Genomic DNA, 20,070 nt, shown 5'->3' with positions numbered 1-20,070 from the left:
GATTTACACTGCAACAGCAACTGGTGAGCTGTATTGAAATATATAATAATTCTGACTGTTGGTGATAGATACACTTCAAATGAAGCAAACATCAGAAGTAAATTTTACAGAATAGCAGCCCCTCAGTGACCTTGAAGTGTAAAAAATAAATTGTCAGATTTAACCACTTTGTGTTTCCAGTCCTCTTAACTTAGGCAATTAGCATAAACTGACTTTGGGACTGTACTGGCACATCCTGATTTTGCCAAGTAGTTGTTGTCCTGAGAACAATATTTTGTATCCACCATCCTGAGGGCACTACTGTAGAAATGATGACGTGCGCAACTTCCTGTGAGATAGAGGAAGTAGCAGTAAGCTAGTTAGTCCCATAGACTGTCTGTGGTTAGTCCCAGTGGCTTGGTGGCTAACTGCCAACACTGGTTCTTTTCAAAAGTAATCTGCCTTCAGTTTAGCAAATACTGATTTACTTTTTTAACAAATATTTAACTAATGTTAACTTAGCATTTTCTAAAAATATCTTTGCAGAGCTCTGATACCTGTTGCACTGTCCGTGCCTGTAACGACTAACAACCAGTCTAAGATTAATTTTTGTCTTCAGCAACTGTGTGTTGAACATGTAACCAGAAGAAAAGGGGATTATTCCTGTTGCCAAAGGTACCATTAATATGAGAAATAAAACCACAAGAGTTTCACGAGACATAGCGAAAAAGTATTAAATCAGATGCTGTGCAAAGAGGCGCAAATTACAAGATTAGACCCAACCTGAAAGTTTTACTTAAGTTTACACTAGTCTGCTACTACAGACATTAATATATATTTGCTTTTTAGATTCATTGTTAGTGTTTTGCCACCATGGAAACAAGCCCACATTAGCTTGCAAAGGTGAGCTAACAGTTAGCTAGCTAGCTAACTCCTTGATCATAACAGAATACAGTAACATTAACTTTAAGTCCTGCTCATTTTAGAAAGGCCACGACAAGAAAATGTGTTCTTTGTTAAGACTGTCAAAGGGATAGTGAATCATAGATGTTTGTTTCTGGCTGCCAGAGTTAGTGGGCTAGCTGTAGCGCATTAGCATGCTAACACTTGCATGCTAGCCTTAGCGCACTAGCCTGTAGCCTTAATTTTTCTCCACTATTGTGCCCGCTGACAGAAAGTATTGCATAATGGAAGTGAGGCTTATGGGGAACCAATCTGAAGCGCACGGTGAAACAAGAACACCTTTTCTATGGTGGCCTTTTTAAATGAGCAGTGGGGGAAGTTATTAACTTAAATGATCAAGCAATGATAAGTAAAATAGCATTAACTAGCTAGCTAGCATGCTAGCTGGTTAAAAGGTTGTTGACTTCCACTTTACTGTAAATGTCATAATTCCCATATTTAAAAGGCACTAGCAAAATATCTGGGGATACTCCAGACAATTTTTGGGCTATATTGTAACAGCAGATGTGTCGACACTCTTTTTTTATATTACCATTTCTTGTTGCACAGATTCATGATATGGTATATGTATTCTCTACAACTCACTTTAATTTCTGTTAGCAAGTCTGTTGTAATGCCATGTTGCCCTAAAAAGTAACCCAACCTCATGTATGTTCACAAGGCCGCAGTTCCATTCTTAATGGACCACAAGTGACTTGCAAACATGTCAAGTTTGTAAAAAACACACTTGACTCGATAATTCAATCAATAAAAGAGCTTTTATTTTTAAGTGCTGTTTCCTGCTGTAGTGTGAGTGACTGATAGACAGCTACTTCAAAGTGACAGCAAACTAGCTCGATGACATGGTCAAATGCAAGTATGACACTAAATATACATTTAACTGCGTGGACCTTGAAGTAATGGAGAAAGGCATCTTACATCTTACAAATAGCCTGTAACTCAAGCTGCGCCAGCTTCGGACCTTAATAAAATGTGAACAAAAAAACCATTGATACAAGGATGCATCCGTGCTTTCGTGTTGTTTTAGCCAAATTCTGACCCTACCATCTGAATGTCGCAGCAGAAATCGAGACTCATCAGACCAGGCAACATTTTTCCAATCTTCTATTGTCCAGTTTTGATGAGACCGTGTGATTTGTAGCCTCAGTTTTCTCTTCTTAGCTGACAGGAGTGGCACCTGGTGTGGTCTTCTGCTGCTGTAGCCCATCTGCTTCAAGGTTCAACATGTTGTTCTTTCAGAGATGGTCTTCTGCATACCTGGATTGTAACCAGTGGTTATTTGAGTGACTGTTGCATCTCTGTCATCTTGAACCAGTCTGGCCATTCTCCTCTGACCTCTGGCATTGACAAGGCATTTTCGCTCAGAAAACTGCTGCTCACTGGATATTCTCTCTTTTTCGGACCATCCTCTGTAAACCCTAGAGATGGTTTTACGTGAAAATCCCAGTAGATCAATAGTTTCTGAAATACTCAGACCAGCTTATCTGGCACCAACAACTGTGCCACATTTAAAGTCACTTAAATCAACTTTTTTTCCCCACTCTGATGCTCGGTTTGAACTTCAGCATGTCATCTTGATGCCTAAATGCATTGAGTTGCTGTCACGTGATTGGCTGATTAGCTATACGTGTTAACACACAGTTGAACAGGTGTATCTAATTAAGTGGCCGGTGTCTGTATATTTTAATGTCTGTAGTACCAGACTAGTGCAAACTGCAGGGCACTGGCTGCAGGGCTCTCTTTGATGACATCCCAAATGTTGATTGGCTGAGGCAGTTGTTGTCCCAGTGCTAACATATAAAATGTTGTTGTCAGGACCACAACCACTTGGCAAAATCAGGATGCGCCTGTACTGACATGGCCTATACTGAAACTGATGAACATTTCCATACACACACAGCAGCCAGAGAAAGCAAGAGCCTAAACAATATTTTTATTTTAACTCCGCAGTTCCTCACAGCTCTGCAGAGTCTTATAGCATCTTTCAGCTAATTGTTTTGGCTTTCTGATTGGCAAGTTGACTGTTTTGGTTCAGTATCACTGTTATCATCCGAATTCTTACGAAAGAGATTTTATAGTCGCGACAGCAGGACTGGTATTATTTTCACCTTGAGAGTGTGTGAGTGATCATGGCAAAATGTGGAGACACCTAGTGTAGCAGGAACTACCACAGAAGTGGTTTTAAGTACTTTGCCAGGTGTTTATATGCCAGTGGACAGATTTGGTCAACACAGTAGCATCACAATCATGCAAGATGCAGTGAACAAAGACAGGTGTGGGCCAAGCAACAGTGCAGAAAAAAGAGGGGTTTGATGTAGGGAAGGAGGCTACTGTTGTGGATCAGCATCGTTCCTGGTATGATCCTGTTGCAAGATGTTCTTTAGTTTTTCCTCTTTTGACCTTAAAGGACACATAAGGACAGCACACGAACACACACAGAATGTAATTTGTATGCATATATTGGGGCACACGTTGTTTCTAATATGACAGACCACAGTGAAACTGTCATCCAGATGTGTCTCCACAGACACTGCACTGTTCTCATACGGGGTAAAAATGAGCCAACACAGTATGCACCACCTCTGACAACAATCAGATCTTCCTTTCAAATCTTTGACATCTCGTCTTGAAAAATTGACACTCTCCTTATTGACCCGATTGTGTCTTTTAATAGATACCTCTCAAACATGCAGACAGATAAATGTTTAGAGGTGAATCATGGGTGAAGGACTCATGAGTCAGACGTGGGTTATGTTATTGTCTTACGCTTAGTACCACCAGAGAAGACGATGTGGTGGTCTGCACATGTGACTTCAGTTTTCCTCAGGTGGCTTAAAAACAAGTGGTCTTCTCTCAAAGCATACACATCATATGTGGTTCTCCAGTCAGACGTTTGCATTGAGTGCTGCCGTGCCTGAGGTCAAGACATAAACTTAAACATTAGTTTAAGAAACGGCTGGGGGACCTCCCACACTATAGGATATGAGGATGATCCTGGAGCTTGGTGTCGATGCCACCATGGGCTAATGCTTCTTGTACACAGTCTCAACAGACTGTACCAACACACAGTGTTACCCCAAAGAGCCCAGTGACAGCCGAGAGCCTGTTTTTGATGTTACAATGCTCTTCTGTAGAAACTATGGAAACTCCTTGAAAATGGCGTTTTAATTGAGGAAATTGAGGTAATTTCTACAGTGGTATTGTGTCTGTTTGTTTATTGTTACATGCCCAACACACACATAAACACAAAAATGATGTAATGTTTGCTTTGCAATTTACAGAGTACATATTTTACTGGCGTATTTATCTTTCTTAAAGAGATTGTTTGCTTTCGCTCATTCTTTTCCCCTTCTTTTTTTAAGAGGTGTAATGTTTACTCTATTAACAAAACCCAAGAAAAACATGTCTGTTGTTAAACTGTCTTGTACACAGGTAAGTTTGTTTGGAGGGGTGGAGTTCAACACATTTGTCAAAACCTAATTTTCAACAAAAAAATCATAACATAATTTTTCATTTTCATTTTGCTCAAGTTTATTATTGGGCAAGGACAGTGTATTTGCATTATGGGTGTCAGTGAGGCTGTTCAGTGACAACTTACATCCTTGATAAGTTATGTATGAGTGTGTACGTATGTGTGTGCAGGACGTCATCGTCACGCCTTTTTAGAGCTGCTAACTGCGGTTGCTAATTTTTTCCAACATGACAAGAATGTAATTATGAAGACTGTTGTGTGTGTCTGAAGGCCTTCCACTGTGGTGCTGTGGCAATCATCCTAATAAAGGGCATCACTAACTGGTCTGGGGACTGCTCTGCCAGACGACATAGCCCGAAGGAGATTGGTGCACTCAGCAGAGCGTTCCATCGGCTCAACATTCACTGTGCAGGACTTACACACCAGAAAATGCAGAACCAGCACTACTGAGATTATGAAGCATCCTCACCACCCCAGCAAAAGACTACCAGCTTCTTAGTCGAGACACTAAGATAAAGCTTCTTTCCTCAAGCCAACAGGATGGCGAGCTTAATACACTGACCCTGCATATTGCATATTTGTGCTCCACTAAAAAAATCTTATTCTTACATTTATTTTTTTATAATCCTTATTTTCCACACTACTCTTTTAGCACAACCTTGGGAGCACACCTCATTGCATTTCACCACACATATAACTTGAGTATGTGACATATAAACCGTTGAATCCTGATTCCTTGACTTTATGTGTATGAAAGCCTCTTAACAGTGCAGTAAGTGGAAGAAAAGTCAGACAGGCACATTGCCCTGACACACTGGGTGTTTCCTTTTTAGCACAGTATTCAGAAAAGAATTTCCTCTCTGGCTTTTAGACTAGTAAAGGGATTTTTGAACCCAGTTGCTTTGTTGTTGTTTTTTTTGTCTATTTTCCTCCTGTTAATGTGGCAGTTAAAACAGTCAAAGGTATCATTTTAGAAAAATGTGAATAATAAACCATTTGCTCAAGTGCAATCTGACTCTTACAAATCTCATATTTTCTAAGGGCAACACGTCAATCACAGAGATTAAGGAAATTGGTTATTTTCCGAATAGAAGACAAAATACAAACTCTCATTTCCTTGTGTGTGTGTGTGCATTCTCAGCTAATGGAAACGGACCAAAATGGGCCTTCGAATTTGCCCAAACAGACCTCTGTGTGTGTGTGTGTGTGTGTGTGTGTGTGTGTGTGTGTGTGCGCACAGAGGGCAGGACTGGGCAGTGGGAGTGTATCAAAGAGAATACCATATATAAGACATCAGGGGTAGTCATGCTTTAAACATCCATCCATCTGTTCATCGGTCCATCAATTAGTCCCTCTGCTCTCCATCAGTACTATTCAGGTTTTAGTAGCTTGTCTCCTCCATCATGCTGGTTCAAGCTCTACTCCAGACCTCACTGGTTCTCTGGTTGGCTCAGCAAACTCTGCAAGGCGGTAAGAAAAAAATGGGGATTTTATAAGTAAAGACAGAGCTCTGGTTGTATACTAAAATCACAGTTTGATTAAAAAAAATCTTCAGTTTTTGTCAAACTTTGGGTTATTATTTGAACTGTTTAATTCCTCTACTAGCCTCTCATGTTAATTAGTACAAGTATTATGCATAATCACTTAAAATTATCAAATGTATGTGTTTTAATTAGTGAAGTTTTCAGATTCTTGTGGATACTATCCATCTTCATGTAATCTTTAATTTAGCTTTTTGGTTGAAAAAGATGTAATCATCAGGTTCAAAAAGATAATATTGCCACAAAACTGATATATTTTTTGTAGTTTAACAAACATGTTTTATCTTTATGACTTAATCAAAAATGTATAGCACAGTCTGGTTATTTCTGCACAAACTTTGAATATTTTAGTTAGTTAGCACTGATAAGTTTCAGGATAAGTTGTCACTTTATCAAAGAGCTTAATATACAGTATGACTTTACCTTGAAACTCAGATGGATCTTGAGCTGTTCACTCTCACTTACTTGCTAAATGACATGTCTGTGAGATTGAGAGAGAGAAAAAAAAAACTAGTGGACTATGTGGGCTCCACCATCAGTGAGTCACTGCGGTTTATATTATCTAATTTCTTTGAATCAAAGGATGCGATGAAAAGGTGGCAGAGGCAGGTAAAATCTGACAACCAATTGTGAGAAAAACAGACTCCACACTGTCGCTCCATTTTGTCTCATCCTCTGTTTCCATCAATGGATATCTGTTCTTCTCTCCTCAACTGTTGCCAGGTCTGGATGCAGTATTTATGAGACACTATGGTGGCATTTGTAATACTCAGTTGTTCAAAGATATGTCATCAGTGTCTCAAAGTACTTACCCTACTGGGGAAAGTTTTTAAGGAGGTAAAGTTAGTCAAAAGATTCAAATTACTTACAGTTACAATACATTGTCTCCAGCGAGTTGTGTGATACAGCATGTCAGTTTTGTTAAAAAAAACTATTAAGTAAACAGGAATCTTTACTATACAGAGAAATCACTGTACCCTCACTCCAAACTGAAATTATTTTTGAAGACAAATAACTAACTAAAAGACTCGCATAATTATTTTTTCATGTTCAGTTTTGTCTACACTTGCACATTGTTTGTTCACATTGTGCATCATAAAAGCTTCATCATATGCATTATTATCATCATTTCCATACAGTGAATGCAGGGTTAATCAGTGGTGGAAGAAATAATATGATATTTAACTTAAAAAGTAGCAATACTACAAAGTAAAAGTCCTGCATTACAAATCTTATTTAAAATGACAAAATTATTTGCATCAAAATTTACTTAAAGTACCAAAAGTAAAAGTACTCATTAGGCCTATCTGTAATGGCCCAATTAATGGGTATGCCTACATGTTGCAGGGGGTATAGGTGGAGCTAAATTTGATGACTTAATACACTGTTGTGTACTTTAACCTATAATAATCATAATGTATTCCTTGACTTAGCCTGTATTTTGTAATAATACTCTAAATATACAAAGTAACTAGTAATAAAACTTTAAACTAAATGTAGTGGAACAGAAGTATAAAGTAGCATAAAATGGAAATACTAAACTAAAGTACAACTTGTAGCCTATTTAAGAACAGTACTTTTGTAAATGTACTTAGTTACTTAACACCACTGGGGTGTTTTTATTAGTCTGTCTGTAAATTTGAGCATTTTTAAAGTGCTTTTGTGTACTTTCTATTTATTTATTTATTTATTTATGGTCTATTGTACACTGCATAAGCCCTTTTGAATAATTCTTTTTTTTAGTAATTTAAAAAAAAATTTTTTTTATATGTATATGTAACTTTTTTTATTTTTCTATTTTTTCAGGGGTTAAACCTCAAAGTGTATCCTGGGGGAGAGTGCTGCCAGCCAGAGGTAACGTTAAGCTACATATGTTTTGTTTGAAATATATGGTTTTTTAAGTTACTCAAACATGTCTTTGTGTTTAAATCACTGTGGAAATTGGAGAATGGTAGTTTTTTCTCTCCCTTCATGACCATGACCATCTTTGAAGGTCAACTATTTGAGTTTTGAAGTTTTGGGTTCGTTAGCTTGGAACGTTAGCAAGACTAGCTAATGTTAGGCTACTAGCTGATGTAGACTGTCCACTTTTGTCTTAGTTTGTAGCCACAGACCAAGGCTTCATGATATTTTTAACCCCTGCCTGGAAACACTAATAACAAAACAAGCACTAGGGATGCACAATAATTTCGGCATGTCATTGGTATCAGCCAATATTGGCTTTAAAATGAAATTTTACTGTGTTTTTTATTGTGATATGGATCCCCCTGGGTCTGAAATAAAGAATGAATAAAATATCAGAATTGGCTGACATGCTTTTTCTTAATTTGCACTATGAATTAATATTATTTACATTGAAAATTATTGTATTTCATGTCTCAATCTGCTGCTGGGCCATCACGACAAAAGTATGCATGCATAACATGGTGTTAATTCCACTACAGAAGAGACTTGATGATCATTGAAATTAAAAGTGGATATACTGATAGGTATTGGTTATCGGTTATCAAACAAATGAATTGTTACATATCGGCATATTGGATATCAACAAAAATTTGTGCTTCTTCTTTTCTTGACTCTGTTTTGGTTTTCGGCAGGTGTTGGCGTTGGAGTAAAGCCTGGAGGTCAGTGGTTTTCTAAGCATGCATTAACCATAAGCGTTACACCAAATTGTTAACTAATGACTTAAGTACAGATACCCTACAGTGCATGTAATTACGTAGAAAAAATTGCGCCCCATGATTCTCACCTTCACCAACTGATTTATAAGTTTGTGGACGTTGTGTTGGATGTGCAACCCTGCAGATTTAATGTTACAGACAAGTCAGGAGAATAAATAAGGAGTAGATGTCCAGATGTGATATTTTTTAATGTGCATAACATATCAAACTTACATGTGTAAGGCATCATGTAGAGGTATTGTAGGTAACGTACCTGGATGTTGTAGCATGTGAAATAAGTTAGGTATCAGACATGTCCTGAAGGTTTAAATTAAATGCTAGTTATCACGTTAAATGGGCTTTTGACATATTTACATAACGAATGTAAGGAAATCCATTGTCTTGTTTCAATTAAGGACCAATACTCAGGTGATGGACATTAAAGTTTGCCATAAAAGTCATTAACTGTCTCTTTTTCTACTCTTTCTCAGTTGCAGGTGCCCTTGGAGCATTGGGGAGCCGATATGGCACCAAAGCAATGAAGACTGGAAGTATGTTTAACTTTCTGCACACAGCATTGTGTTATATTACTTTCACTTCACATGAGTAATGTTTGTATTTTTTTCTTTTTAAAACCATAGTTGGACGTTATCCAGGTGCTCAGCTTGGTGTTGGTAAGTCGTCTTAAGAACAAATCCTTATATAATGCAGGTGGCAGCATCAGTAATCCTGCAATCAGTTCTCAGAGGCAGGGCAAACATAACAACACTTGAAGGGAACAAAAACAGAAATCTCTGTTTTTTAATTTAGGTTTCTAAATGCTGTTCTTTTTTGGAGTCCAGGGAAAATCAGTCAAACTGGTGATGGTTTATTCATTTTAAGAATGGCTTTTATCTGTTTTTGCAAATGAACTCTTCACTTGTTGAGTTATACACATAGGTATGATGCAGCCAAAAACAGTTTTACAGAGTTTGCCAGCTGGCAAAGGAAGACATTTAATCAAATTCAAATGCAAAATATTAAGGACCTCTTTAATTAATGAATATCAAACCAATAGAGTGCAAAAGTTTTTCCATCCTTTGAGATGAATTGCACAAAAACCAAACAAACAAAAAGAAAAAACGTCCTGCCAGTCGTGATGTAGAGAGATCTGTGTATTTAAGCCTGGATGATGATACCTTTTGGCAGACTCTTCTGTTCAACAACAATGTGAGATGTGTTCGTTTGATTGTTTTCACAGGTGGTTATAGAGCTCTCGGATTAGGAGGTAAAGCAGGCCTGAAGCAAGGTGGATATGGAGCCCAGGGAGGCTATGGTACGTCAATATAACCACTTATCAAACTCTCACAGCCTATTTGCTTTTTATAATTTTCTCTTGGCTTCTCTTGTAGGTTACTGATTCACTCCATGTAGTTAATGAAATTGGTTTATTAAAATACTGCACATTTTGGTGTAATAACTTTCTCGTGATTGCAGGTGCTGCTCTGGGCACAGGAATGGCACTAGGGACTGGACTTCCAAATGGACTGGGAGTGGGTTTGGGCCAGGGAGGGAAACACGGTAAGACTGATCTTTAAAGGAATATGTCATAATCAGGGCCAGTGGATATTTCATATAGGTATATAGATACTGATGATGAGTCAACATGCTCACACCCAGAATGTGTAGATGGATGTTGGATCCTTAAAAGCAAAAACAGTCATAAACAACCATTAGTGGCAGCCAAACCTGCTGGATACATTCATAGAATAGGTAACACATTCATAAAACACAGTGTAAGTTTGATGAATTTCATTGACAGTTCAGCACTTGCAGATAAAAGCCTGACTCACTGCTGTTTGAAAAGCTGCCAGCTGTGATATCGTGGTGATATAAAAGGCCCTGAAAACCTATTTTCTCAGCCTCTTACTATAAGCAGCAGGGTCTTACATGAATATCTGACTATGTTTTGCTGTAGTTACAACAGTTCTCGTCATTTCACATGAGAGATTTTTGCATTCCTGTTTTTGTCTTTTTAGTTTTAGCTTCATTAAGCTACATTTGAATCTAAATCAGATGACAGCTGTAAGTAACGGTTCAGATGAAGCAGATTAGTGTAATATGTAAGTGTTAAACTTTCGTGTTTACCCCTAATAGCTGTAATCTGGTTCAGATTTTGGCAGCAAACTGTTAAACAGTTAGATGAAATCAGATATATGACAGGTGCTAATTCAATGAGCGAGAGACATGAAACTTTTGTCCTGAATGTTATTTCTTCTTAAAGAGGCATTCATATAGCCTAGTTATGCATGTCTTCCCTTTTGTATGTCTTTATCTTTACCTTTGTCTTGACAAGGATTGATTGTATTTTTGTTGGCATTACACTGAAGCAGTCTGTGTAATGTCTTAGGGAAAAAGAGGAAGGCAAGGACGAGGACAAGTCTCACATAAACAGTTTTAGCTGTAGAAGTCTATTTAAATTAACTCAGTGTTTTTTCTGACTTTCAGTTTATGGTGCGGGCCATGGCACTCTGCCAGGTAAGTAATTATATAGTTCCATGATTTCCTTATGTTGTTTGCCAAAATGAGAATATACACAATGATAGTACTCTCTTGTGCTTGTTTGCTTGATAAATCTCAACTAAGTGGCACTCTGCCATTGTCTGTGAACATGATATAAGGGGCAGATTGCATCTCAGTGAATAAATGATATGTCCTTGTAAAACAGAGAAACCCCGAGGACAGAAGTGACGTAATCAGAGTGCTTGTCAGAGTTACAGATTTGCTTTATGTCTTCTGAACTCGGTTCTTTGTTTTCTTGCCAGGATATGGGACTTTAGCTGGCATCGGCTATCCTGGAGCCCGACCAGGTAAGTGATGAATCAAGTCTTACCTAAGAACCCATTTACTTCTTTCATTCAGCCCAGATTTGTCTGCTGAAGGGTATTTTCTTGTGTACCATTGTTTCTGCCACAAACACACACTTATGCTGTCAGTCATGGATAAAATCAGGTTTATCGGATTACACAAAAAATAATGTGATTATTAGATTGTTTATTGTCACACTCTGGGGTAGCTGGATAGTCTTGCAAAACCATATTTGACCTCTGTCCTGTTCCACTGAACTGAGCTCCTCATTGTTACAGAGATGCTCTTTGCAAACAAGTCAAAGACTTATCCAGCCACAGCGTTGGCCTGGGTTTCTCTTTCAGTTAGCACGTTGATCGAAATCAGTGACAGTCCCCCTGTCTGCTATTATTAGGACCTGGACTTGGGTATCCCATCGGACAGAAGGCTAAGGAACAGAAACCTGGTAAAACCTTCACCACAGCAACTTGTGGTGTTTGTGTTTGTCAGTCTGTGTCTGTCTTTGTTCTGTGTTGTATTTGTCTGTGATTCACTGACTCTGAGTTCATGCTGGCGTTTGTTTGCATGAAATCACATCCATCTAGAGCTGGGCAATATGGATATTATATTGAAATTGTGATATAAGACAAGATATCGATTTAGATTTTGGATATTGTAATATCATAAATGTCCTGGTTTTAAAGCCTGCATTACTGTAAGATGATGTCATTTTCTCAACTTCGACTGTTATAGCTTTTCTTTTCCATTACCCACGGAGTCATATTATTGACATTCAAATGTGCTACTACTTTTTTTTTTAATCAAAAATCTAATTGTGTAGATATTTTGTGAAAGCACAGTCAACCCCAGAATACAAGTGCAATATTTATATTGAGGTATTTGGTGAGAAATATTGTAATATTTGATGTTTTTCATATTGCCCAGCCCTACATCTATCCACTGTACCATTATTATCAGCTCCTCTGTTTCATTGTGTGTACATAGGGCTGATATTTGACTGTTTGTCTATCAGTCTTTCATCTGTGTTGCATGTTGCATGAGTTCCCCAACTCCTATTACCACAGTTTACAGTTAATCAGAGTTGATGTCTGGAGTACTTCGTGCAGTAGTTAACAAGACTACAAGACACTAACAACTTAATTTTTATTAAGATTAGGTAATAATTGTGAAAGCTGTATTTTGCACCATTATTTTGATCACTTACTTTATTTATACACCCCCTACAAATACTCTGAGCACAGTTCTGGTTCACAGTAATTGGGTTATAGAATGCTTGCAAACGTCTGTAGTTTCAAGAATAGTCTGACGAGTGAAACATTTTTCACAATTAAAACTTTTGCAGTTCACTGTAGGTTTCTGCTTTCATGTCCTCTCAGTGTTTTACTAAGCTTTGTTTGTCCCTTGTCTTTGTCACGCACTGATGCTGTCTGAGTCAAGTGGTGTCCTTGTCTTGTGCTGCAACACTGGTGTGTTTTATGGCATTTCAACAATTTGGGGTGGCAACATTGTGTTGCCATGTGTTGATGTCATTGCTCTGACTCAGTGAGAAGTACTGTGTGTGTCCTTCCAAAGTGTGGCTTCAGTTGTGTGTCGTCTCTGTTGTCTCAGTTGCTAATTATGGTGATGATTGTGTCCTGCGAAACTGGACTAATTTCAGGCCATAATGGATTTTGTCTTGTCTCTGTTTGGTCTTGAATTACCTTCATTTGATTCCTCTATGGATGATGTGTTATATTGCAGTGAATGCCCTGATACACACATCAGTTGAAATACAGAACAGTAAATATATTTGCCACTGGCCTTACAGTGTACTGCTGACCCTCAAAGAAACACTATTGTCTCTGAACCACCAAGAAGTCGTGAATGCATGATGATATTTCTCTGCCAGGTGTGTCTGCAGCAGATTTGGGTGGACCTCAGATGGCTAATCTGGGCCAAGCTGTTCCAGATCTGAAGAGAGAAAAGAGCAAACCTCATGGACCTGAAATACCCGACATGAGGAGAAGCAATATACTTACTGCTCCTGAATTACAGGCAGAAACTGGCTTTAGACCTGCTCTACTGCCTCATGGAAGAGACATCAAAAGCCTTGATCCAGCAGCCAAGTCATCAAGTCTTGGACCTATGACACCCCATGATAAACACAATAAAGGTCTTAGTCTGGCTGTTTCACAAGCACAAGGAGTAGAACGTTATGAGCCTACGATGTTAGAAAGAATAGGCACAGCTAACCATGGAGCTGCACTGGCCGCTGGCAGTGTAAGACAGCAACTGCCTCTTGCTAAAGACAAAATCAAAAGTCTGGCTTCTGCTTCCTCTCAGGTTCAGAGTTCAAGAGACTATGATTCATCTATCCAACAAAATCAGCGAGGCCCAAACTGTGGATCCACCCGTGATTTGTCAGATACATTAAGAATCAATCATGAGCTTTTGGGTTCAGAAACACAGAGGACTCAGGGTTTAGTGCACCAGCCGCATGTCGGTAAAGACGGCAAACATCTTGGACGTGCACATCTGCAAGTACAATCAGAGAGAACCTATCACCAGCCTCTTTCACAAACTCAAGACAGCAGAGGCAATATATTGTCTCTTCCACAAGGTCAGGGAACCAGAGGCTATTTGTCTGCTGTAGCAGATGGACAGGCCATCAAAGACTTTGTGGCTCAGGACAAATCTGGGCCTAGAATCTATGGTACTATTGCTATAGAAAATCCCAGTCATGGTTCTGTAAATCTTCAAGGACAAGGAAGGGGTAGCTATGGACCGGTGATCCCAGGTGCAGGTGGAACCCAAAGTTTAGGCATCGCCCCAGTAGAAGGGCAGAAAGCTAAAGGCTTTACTGCAGATGGTCAGAAATCCAAACACCTTTCTCATGGCGCACGTGATGTCACTGAGTCAGAAGCTCTCAGTATCCCAGGACAGACTGGGAGGAATAACCAGGCACCAAGTAAGAGCAAAGCTTTGTCTTTATACGCCATCGTAATATCTCTTTGTTCACTCTTGAGATCTACACTTTATTTTCCCCCCAAAATTCACCTTCTATCAGTTATTCAAATACTTAATTACAAATGAAATAGTTATTTTTCATTTGTTTCTGTATTTCTCTACCTCTGTTTGAATTTCTTTCTTGATTTACTAAGTAACATCATTTCTTTCAGGTGCTTGTTGTCGTAGGAAAGTAGTGTCTCTATGAATCTATCTCCACTGAAGTGTTATCCCTGTTTTTAATGGACATCTAACTAATAATTCCTCATTTCAGCACTGCTTAGAGATTAGTCTTTAGGAGGTTGGCTGCTGTCTTTAAAGTTTAAATGCAACCAAGAAACATTAGAAGTGGATTGCTGTCTGACTGCTGTATGACAAGCAAACCCTTATCTTACCAATAGTTTGTCCATGTGTTTGTGTGTTTTGCTAGTTGTTTGAAGTTATCGGTATCTTCTTCTGGTATGTTCAGAAGATGGCAAAGAGCGTTGGGTACATTACAGACACCTCCTGGACTGGAGTGTGTTAGTGTTTACTTAGATTTTCATGTTCACAGTTGGACTTCTTATCCGGGTAACGGAGACAGGACAAAGATGAAGAGGGTAAAATGAAGTATATAAATATAATCTGTGGCCACATGATGGTGTGCTTCATGTGAAATACAGGCATTGTTTTCTCAGTGATTAAGATTAAATTTGTCATAATTTGTTCATTAATACAGCTTTGATGACTTTTATGCTTCGGAATATGCAGTAAATATGTGATTAGCTTATTATCTGATAAATGGTGTATGTGGTTAACATTTGGGAACACTTCCCATGCTGATTGTATATTATCCTGTTTATCCGAAGTTAAAGAAGTAGCCGCTGCCTTGTTGTCCTGTCAACAGTTTTATCTTTAGTCATTTTGTTTATTGCTGCGTTGAGGATTGTTTGCATGTCTCTCTAGTGCTGCTGTGCTTTTAGGCCATGATTAGCGTTTAGTTAAATAATTATTTCTGTGTCACACCAAACATCTTGCCCATCCCACATGGAGTCACAAGACATAACATCGAGTTTCAACAGGAAGTAGTGAAATACCAGATCTCAGTTGGTATAATTATATGTTGTCCTCCATATCAAGTAATTGAGTCCATAATTGAGCTACACATACCTTCAAGCACATTTCATATGCTTCCATCCCATGTGCGTCACTATCTCCAACTGTGGTGCACACCCAGCAAACCGGTTAGAAAACCAACACACACCTACAGTATACAGCTTGAAGTTGCAACATATGGATTGTCTTTGTGTGCATTTGTCTGTAACCTTTGATCAGTGACACAGAACTGATTACTATGTCTGAGCCTGTCAATATCGTACTAGTCTTCAGGACATGGTAAAAAGTAACTACAGTGATTATGCTGCTTTATGATAGTTGTTGTAGTTTCAGGGTCATGGGCCAGCAGCTGGAGTGACTAGTGGCTTTTGAAATGGTGAAACCATTAGCCTGTATGTGTATTGCTTGGCATGCTGTGTGGTGTCATTTATAATTATAATGTCATCTTTGCATGGATGGAGGATCATAGCAGTCAAAGAAAAAAACTTAATTCTTCTCACACATCTCCACAATGATCAAAGAATCCAAAAACAGAGAGACTTCTTGACCAATTAAAGTCATAGGGGTCCATGTTTATCAACAGCAAAACATCCATTTACAAACTCTCACACAACTCGTGCAGTCTAATCCAAGTCTCATTTATCCAGTCGTATGCTCAGTACTTCCCAAACCGACAGCCCTTTCTGGTGGGAAACTGAACCGAAGTGAAACTAATGCTCTTTTCAAAGCCAGACTCCATTGACAAAAACATTATTTTTACCTTGCTGAACACGGGAGCTGCTGGTGTACTCCTGCCTCGATCATATTATTGTGTGACTTTGGTAAATCCAAAATAATCCTTTAAAACACTGAAGCCACACAATAACACATAACTAACTGATCGAGGCAGTGGTAGACCAACAACTCCCGTGTTCAGCAAGGTAAAATGATTGTTTTTGTTAATGGAGTCTGGCTTTGAGAGCATAGCGAAGTTTCATTTTCAGCTGAGTTTTAAATAGTAAGGTTTTAGCAAAAATGCCCGTGTTTGAGAAGTACTGAGGGACTGGAAAAATGAGAATTGGAATATGCCGCATGAGTTATGTGAGAATTTGTAAACAGATCTTTTTGTATAGTCTTGCTGTAATGAAGAATGGACTGCTATGACTTCAGTTCATCAAGAATTTTTTTCCATTTTTGGAAGCTTTGTTCACCAGAGACATTCTAGAAAAACAATGTTTCCTTCACAAATGCAAGGTGAAACTGGGTGAGTAATTTATAAGCAAATGTTTATTCTGGGGTTACATTTAATGACATTATAGATTATGTTGATTTGAATTCTTCTTGGTAACAGGATGGGCATGGCTTCTGATTACACTGAATCAACTTTCAGAGGACCTTTGAGTGCTCAAAGTAAAGATGTGCTTGTTTAAGTGATATCTGTTTGTGTATCAAACTAAAAAATATACTTTTATATGTGCTATGCCACATATTGCTTTTGTTACAGCCTCAGATCCAAATAGTTACATAGTTTACGTGTTGCATACAGTCGTGCACTTGTCCTAATTTCGAAGGATTTTCTAAAATAAGGAAAGTCTTCTGTTGTTACAAAGGTTACATCCTCCTTCAAGAACTCAAAGTCCCAGAGCCAAAAACAGCGGCACATTTCTGTTGTTCTTGGCTTCATATGTTTGTGGAGAGTTTTGTAGTATCCACTATTACCCTGGGCTGCGCATTTAAAGGCTACTTTGTTTTGGGTTGATTCAGGTGATGGTCTCTTAATCACTGATCTAGTTTGTAGGACAAAGGTTTGGGTCACAGTTCTTTAACTCCCACTGTAGTTCTTAAATCGAATACCTCCAGCAATATCGCTGTGTCTTATTTTGTGCCTTAATTTTTTAATTATGGGGGACTTTTCAGAACAGAGGTTACAAAGTGCTTTAAAGATGAAAACAGAAAGAGTGAGATATAAGAGGCAAAGGAAATAAGGAGACATAAGTGTATGACTCATTAAAAATAGACATTATAAAGAGATATTGTGAAGCGATGTTGGAAGAAGATTCAGCATCTGGTATTGTGGTTTTTGGGATTCAGTCCAAGGAAAGTGTCCAGTGGAGAGGGTGCAAAAAACCATCCAACCCTGGCAAACATGTCGAAATCCATTGTGCGTATATTTAGTTTTTTGTTCCGCTGTCAGTTGCACATGTCCAACAGTCCATCAACAGCAGCCTCTGTACCTTTTGTATATGGAAACAAGTGAATGAGGCAGGATATTATGTCCCAGGTCTATCATGTGTTTAAAAACGTGATTTAGATTTAAACCTGACTTTCAGCCAAAAGCAGTAGGCTACTGAGCGTTCCATACTCATGTTTTCCTCTATGAATGTTGCTACTGTTGGTTTTATAAAAACAAATCAGGGATCATGTCCCTCCAGCCCACACGAAATCACAGGTGATTTTTCTGAGCTTGTGTTAACTTCCTCTACAGGTTATATTGGTGGTCCAGGAAACTATCTGGGAGGGAGCCTGGGCGCTGGAGGCTACGGAGCAGGTAATGTTTAGCACTGACACATAACAAGGGAAACAGTTCCTGTAAGCAGATGGAGATGCTGATAGGGGATATGACTACCTGTGGTAAAAAATTCCCATGCACTGCCTACAGGTCTGGGACAGGGAGCATACTTGGGTGGTGCAGCTGGCAAACATGGAGGTAAAAGTTTACTCCTTTTTTCTTGTCTTTGTATTTATTTAGGTGTCCTTTTGTGCCAAGTACTAACCTCTAACTCTTTCTGTCTCCAAAATAAATCTTAGCTGCTGGTGCTCTTGGACAGGGCGGGTATCCCCACGGTAAGTGTAGTAGGGAAGTCACCCGGTGAGGTTGTATGATTCAGTGATTCAATAATCTGTCACCTTTCTGAAGCCCATTCAATCTCAGTTTGTACTCTTTTTATTCATTACGGCCTCCTCCACAAACCCAGTGACTGTATGCAAATATAGAAACCTGTCTGACGACACTGACTTAAGAGAATCAGGATTTCTCCACCTAAATTTTAATGCTCAGGATGTGAAGGGAGCTGAGGATGCACAGTAGATCATGTTTCTCACGGCAGAAAATCAGCTGTTGCACCTACTTTGCCTTGTAAACGGATCATTTGCTTGTGAGTCTTCCTAGAAAAAACCTAAGCTGTGTTCGAGTTCATCTTCAGTTTTCTTTAAAGGTCAGAGGAGAAGCTATTTCAGTATTTATAACCTTTCTGGTGATTAATTGATAGTGATTTAAAAAGAAGTAGACATGACAACAAAAATAAAGGATTGCTCACAAACCATTTCAGACTGTACTCCTTTGGGTGCCCTTCCTCTTCGTTTGTACGTATAGAAGTCTGAACATCAAGATATTGCCTCTCTGTAGTGGCTTTCCATGTTTCAGATTTGTCCCAAGTTATATATTGATGTGTTTCGGTAAACAAATGCAGAAATAGCATGAGTCTGTGTCCCATTCAATATGTTTTGAATGTGTGTTATCCCAGGCTATGGTGAGGGTGCAACAGGATACCTGGGTGCCATGGCGGGCAATGGCTATGGTAAGTAAAAACTCATCACTACATGCACGAAGAAAATCAATTTCACCCAAACAAATTTTGTACATTGAGTTACAGGAGGCACCATAGAAGATAATTTAAAGGTCCAGTGTGTTGGATTTAGGGGGGGTTGGCAGAAATGGAAAATGATAAATATGATAAGTACGTTTTCTTTAGCACCTGAAAATAAGAATTGTTGTGTCTTTGTTACCTTACAATGAGCCAATTATATCTTCATAGGGAGCAGGGCCTCGTCCACAGTGTCCGCCATGTTGTTCCACAGTAGTGGAAACCATGAAACTGCTTTATTCAGTGTTTTTACCAGTTCGAATTACTGAGTCTGTTTGTTTTGGAGAGGAAGTATACTTCATCTCCTGGTAAAACCTCCTAAATGTCTGGTTAGTTATCAAAGAAAAAGGGCGAGCACACAATAACAGGCACTGGGCTAGCGTCCCATCCGCGACGAGGTGAGCAGCATAGGAGAAGCATTGATTTATACCAGGAAATTGCTTCATTCAGCATTTTTAACAGTTTTAATCACCTGGTCCATTTGCTTTAGAGAGGAAGAGACCTCTGCAGATGTTTCAGCTCCCGATAAAAATCTCCCAAACAACACTGAAGGAATCCTAACCTTGAGTCCATGCTTTGGAGAAGTTTCAACTGGTTGCAATCTGCAATTCTCATCGCTAGATGCCACTAAATCCTACACACTGTTCCTTTAAATATATATATATATATATATAAAAAAAAAAAAACTTTATCGTTGAAATGTGAATTGTCTGCCTCCTCTGACCATGGATCACTCTTCATTCTGTTTGGTGTCAGGGAGAATCTGCATCAAAACCGTCACTGACAGGAGTGATGATATTTAGTTAAGACAGGCCGATCCTTTGTCTTTAGTGACTCTCTTTGTTCTTTCTCTGAGATGCTGGTGCAGAAGGTTTGTCTACAGGTATTTCACATGCATGTAGAAG

At 38.8% G+C, this 20,070-nt stretch overlaps 1 protein-coding gene across 3 annotated transcripts in view; it reads left to right on the top strand.

Moving 5' to 3' along the window:
• The window catches only part of LOC126404830 (hornerin), a 40,952-nt gene that overhangs the window by 16,333 nt on the left and 4,549 nt on the right, over nucleotides 1-20,070 (top strand). The window contains exons 1-15 of one of the 3 annotated variants that reach the window (XM_050068179.1): nucleotides 5,746-5,884; nucleotides 7,762-7,809; nucleotides 8,553-8,579; nucleotides 9,107-9,166; nucleotides 9,257-9,289; nucleotides 9,856-9,930; nucleotides 10,092-10,175; nucleotides 11,103-11,132; nucleotides 11,420-11,464; nucleotides 11,857-11,907; nucleotides 13,351-14,409; nucleotides 18,007-18,069; nucleotides 18,181-18,228; nucleotides 18,330-18,365; nucleotides 19,046-19,099. In XM_050068179.1, the coding sequence (XP_049924136.1) occupies nucleotides 5,818-5,884; nucleotides 7,762-7,809; nucleotides 8,553-8,579; nucleotides 9,107-9,166; nucleotides 9,257-9,289; nucleotides 9,856-9,930; nucleotides 10,092-10,175; nucleotides 11,103-11,132; nucleotides 11,420-11,464; nucleotides 11,857-11,907; nucleotides 13,351-14,409; nucleotides 18,007-18,069; nucleotides 18,181-18,228; nucleotides 18,330-18,365; nucleotides 19,046-19,099 (1,780 nt within the window). In that variant the 5' untranslated portion in view covers nucleotides 5,746-5,817. Of the gene's footprint in view, nucleotides 1-5,745; nucleotides 5,885-7,761; nucleotides 7,810-8,552; nucleotides 8,580-9,106; nucleotides 9,167-9,256; nucleotides 9,290-9,855; nucleotides 9,931-10,091; nucleotides 10,176-11,102; nucleotides 11,133-11,419; nucleotides 11,465-11,856; nucleotides 11,908-13,350; nucleotides 14,410-18,006; nucleotides 18,070-18,180; nucleotides 18,229-18,329; nucleotides 18,366-19,045; nucleotides 19,100-20,070 lie in introns of those variants that run through there. The other 2 variants (XM_050068181.1, XM_050068180.1) reach the window with 2 other exon arrangements.

Source organism: Epinephelus moara, chromosome 18, assembly GCF_006386435.1.
Source record: "Epinephelus moara isolate mb chromosome 18, YSFRI_EMoa_1.0, whole genome shotgun sequence".
Lineage (NCBI taxonomy): Eukaryota > Metazoa > Chordata > Actinopteri > Perciformes > Serranidae > Epinephelus > Epinephelus moara.
Note: the sequence above shows the minus strand (reverse complement) of the source record. Positions and strands in the feature narration are given on the sequence as shown.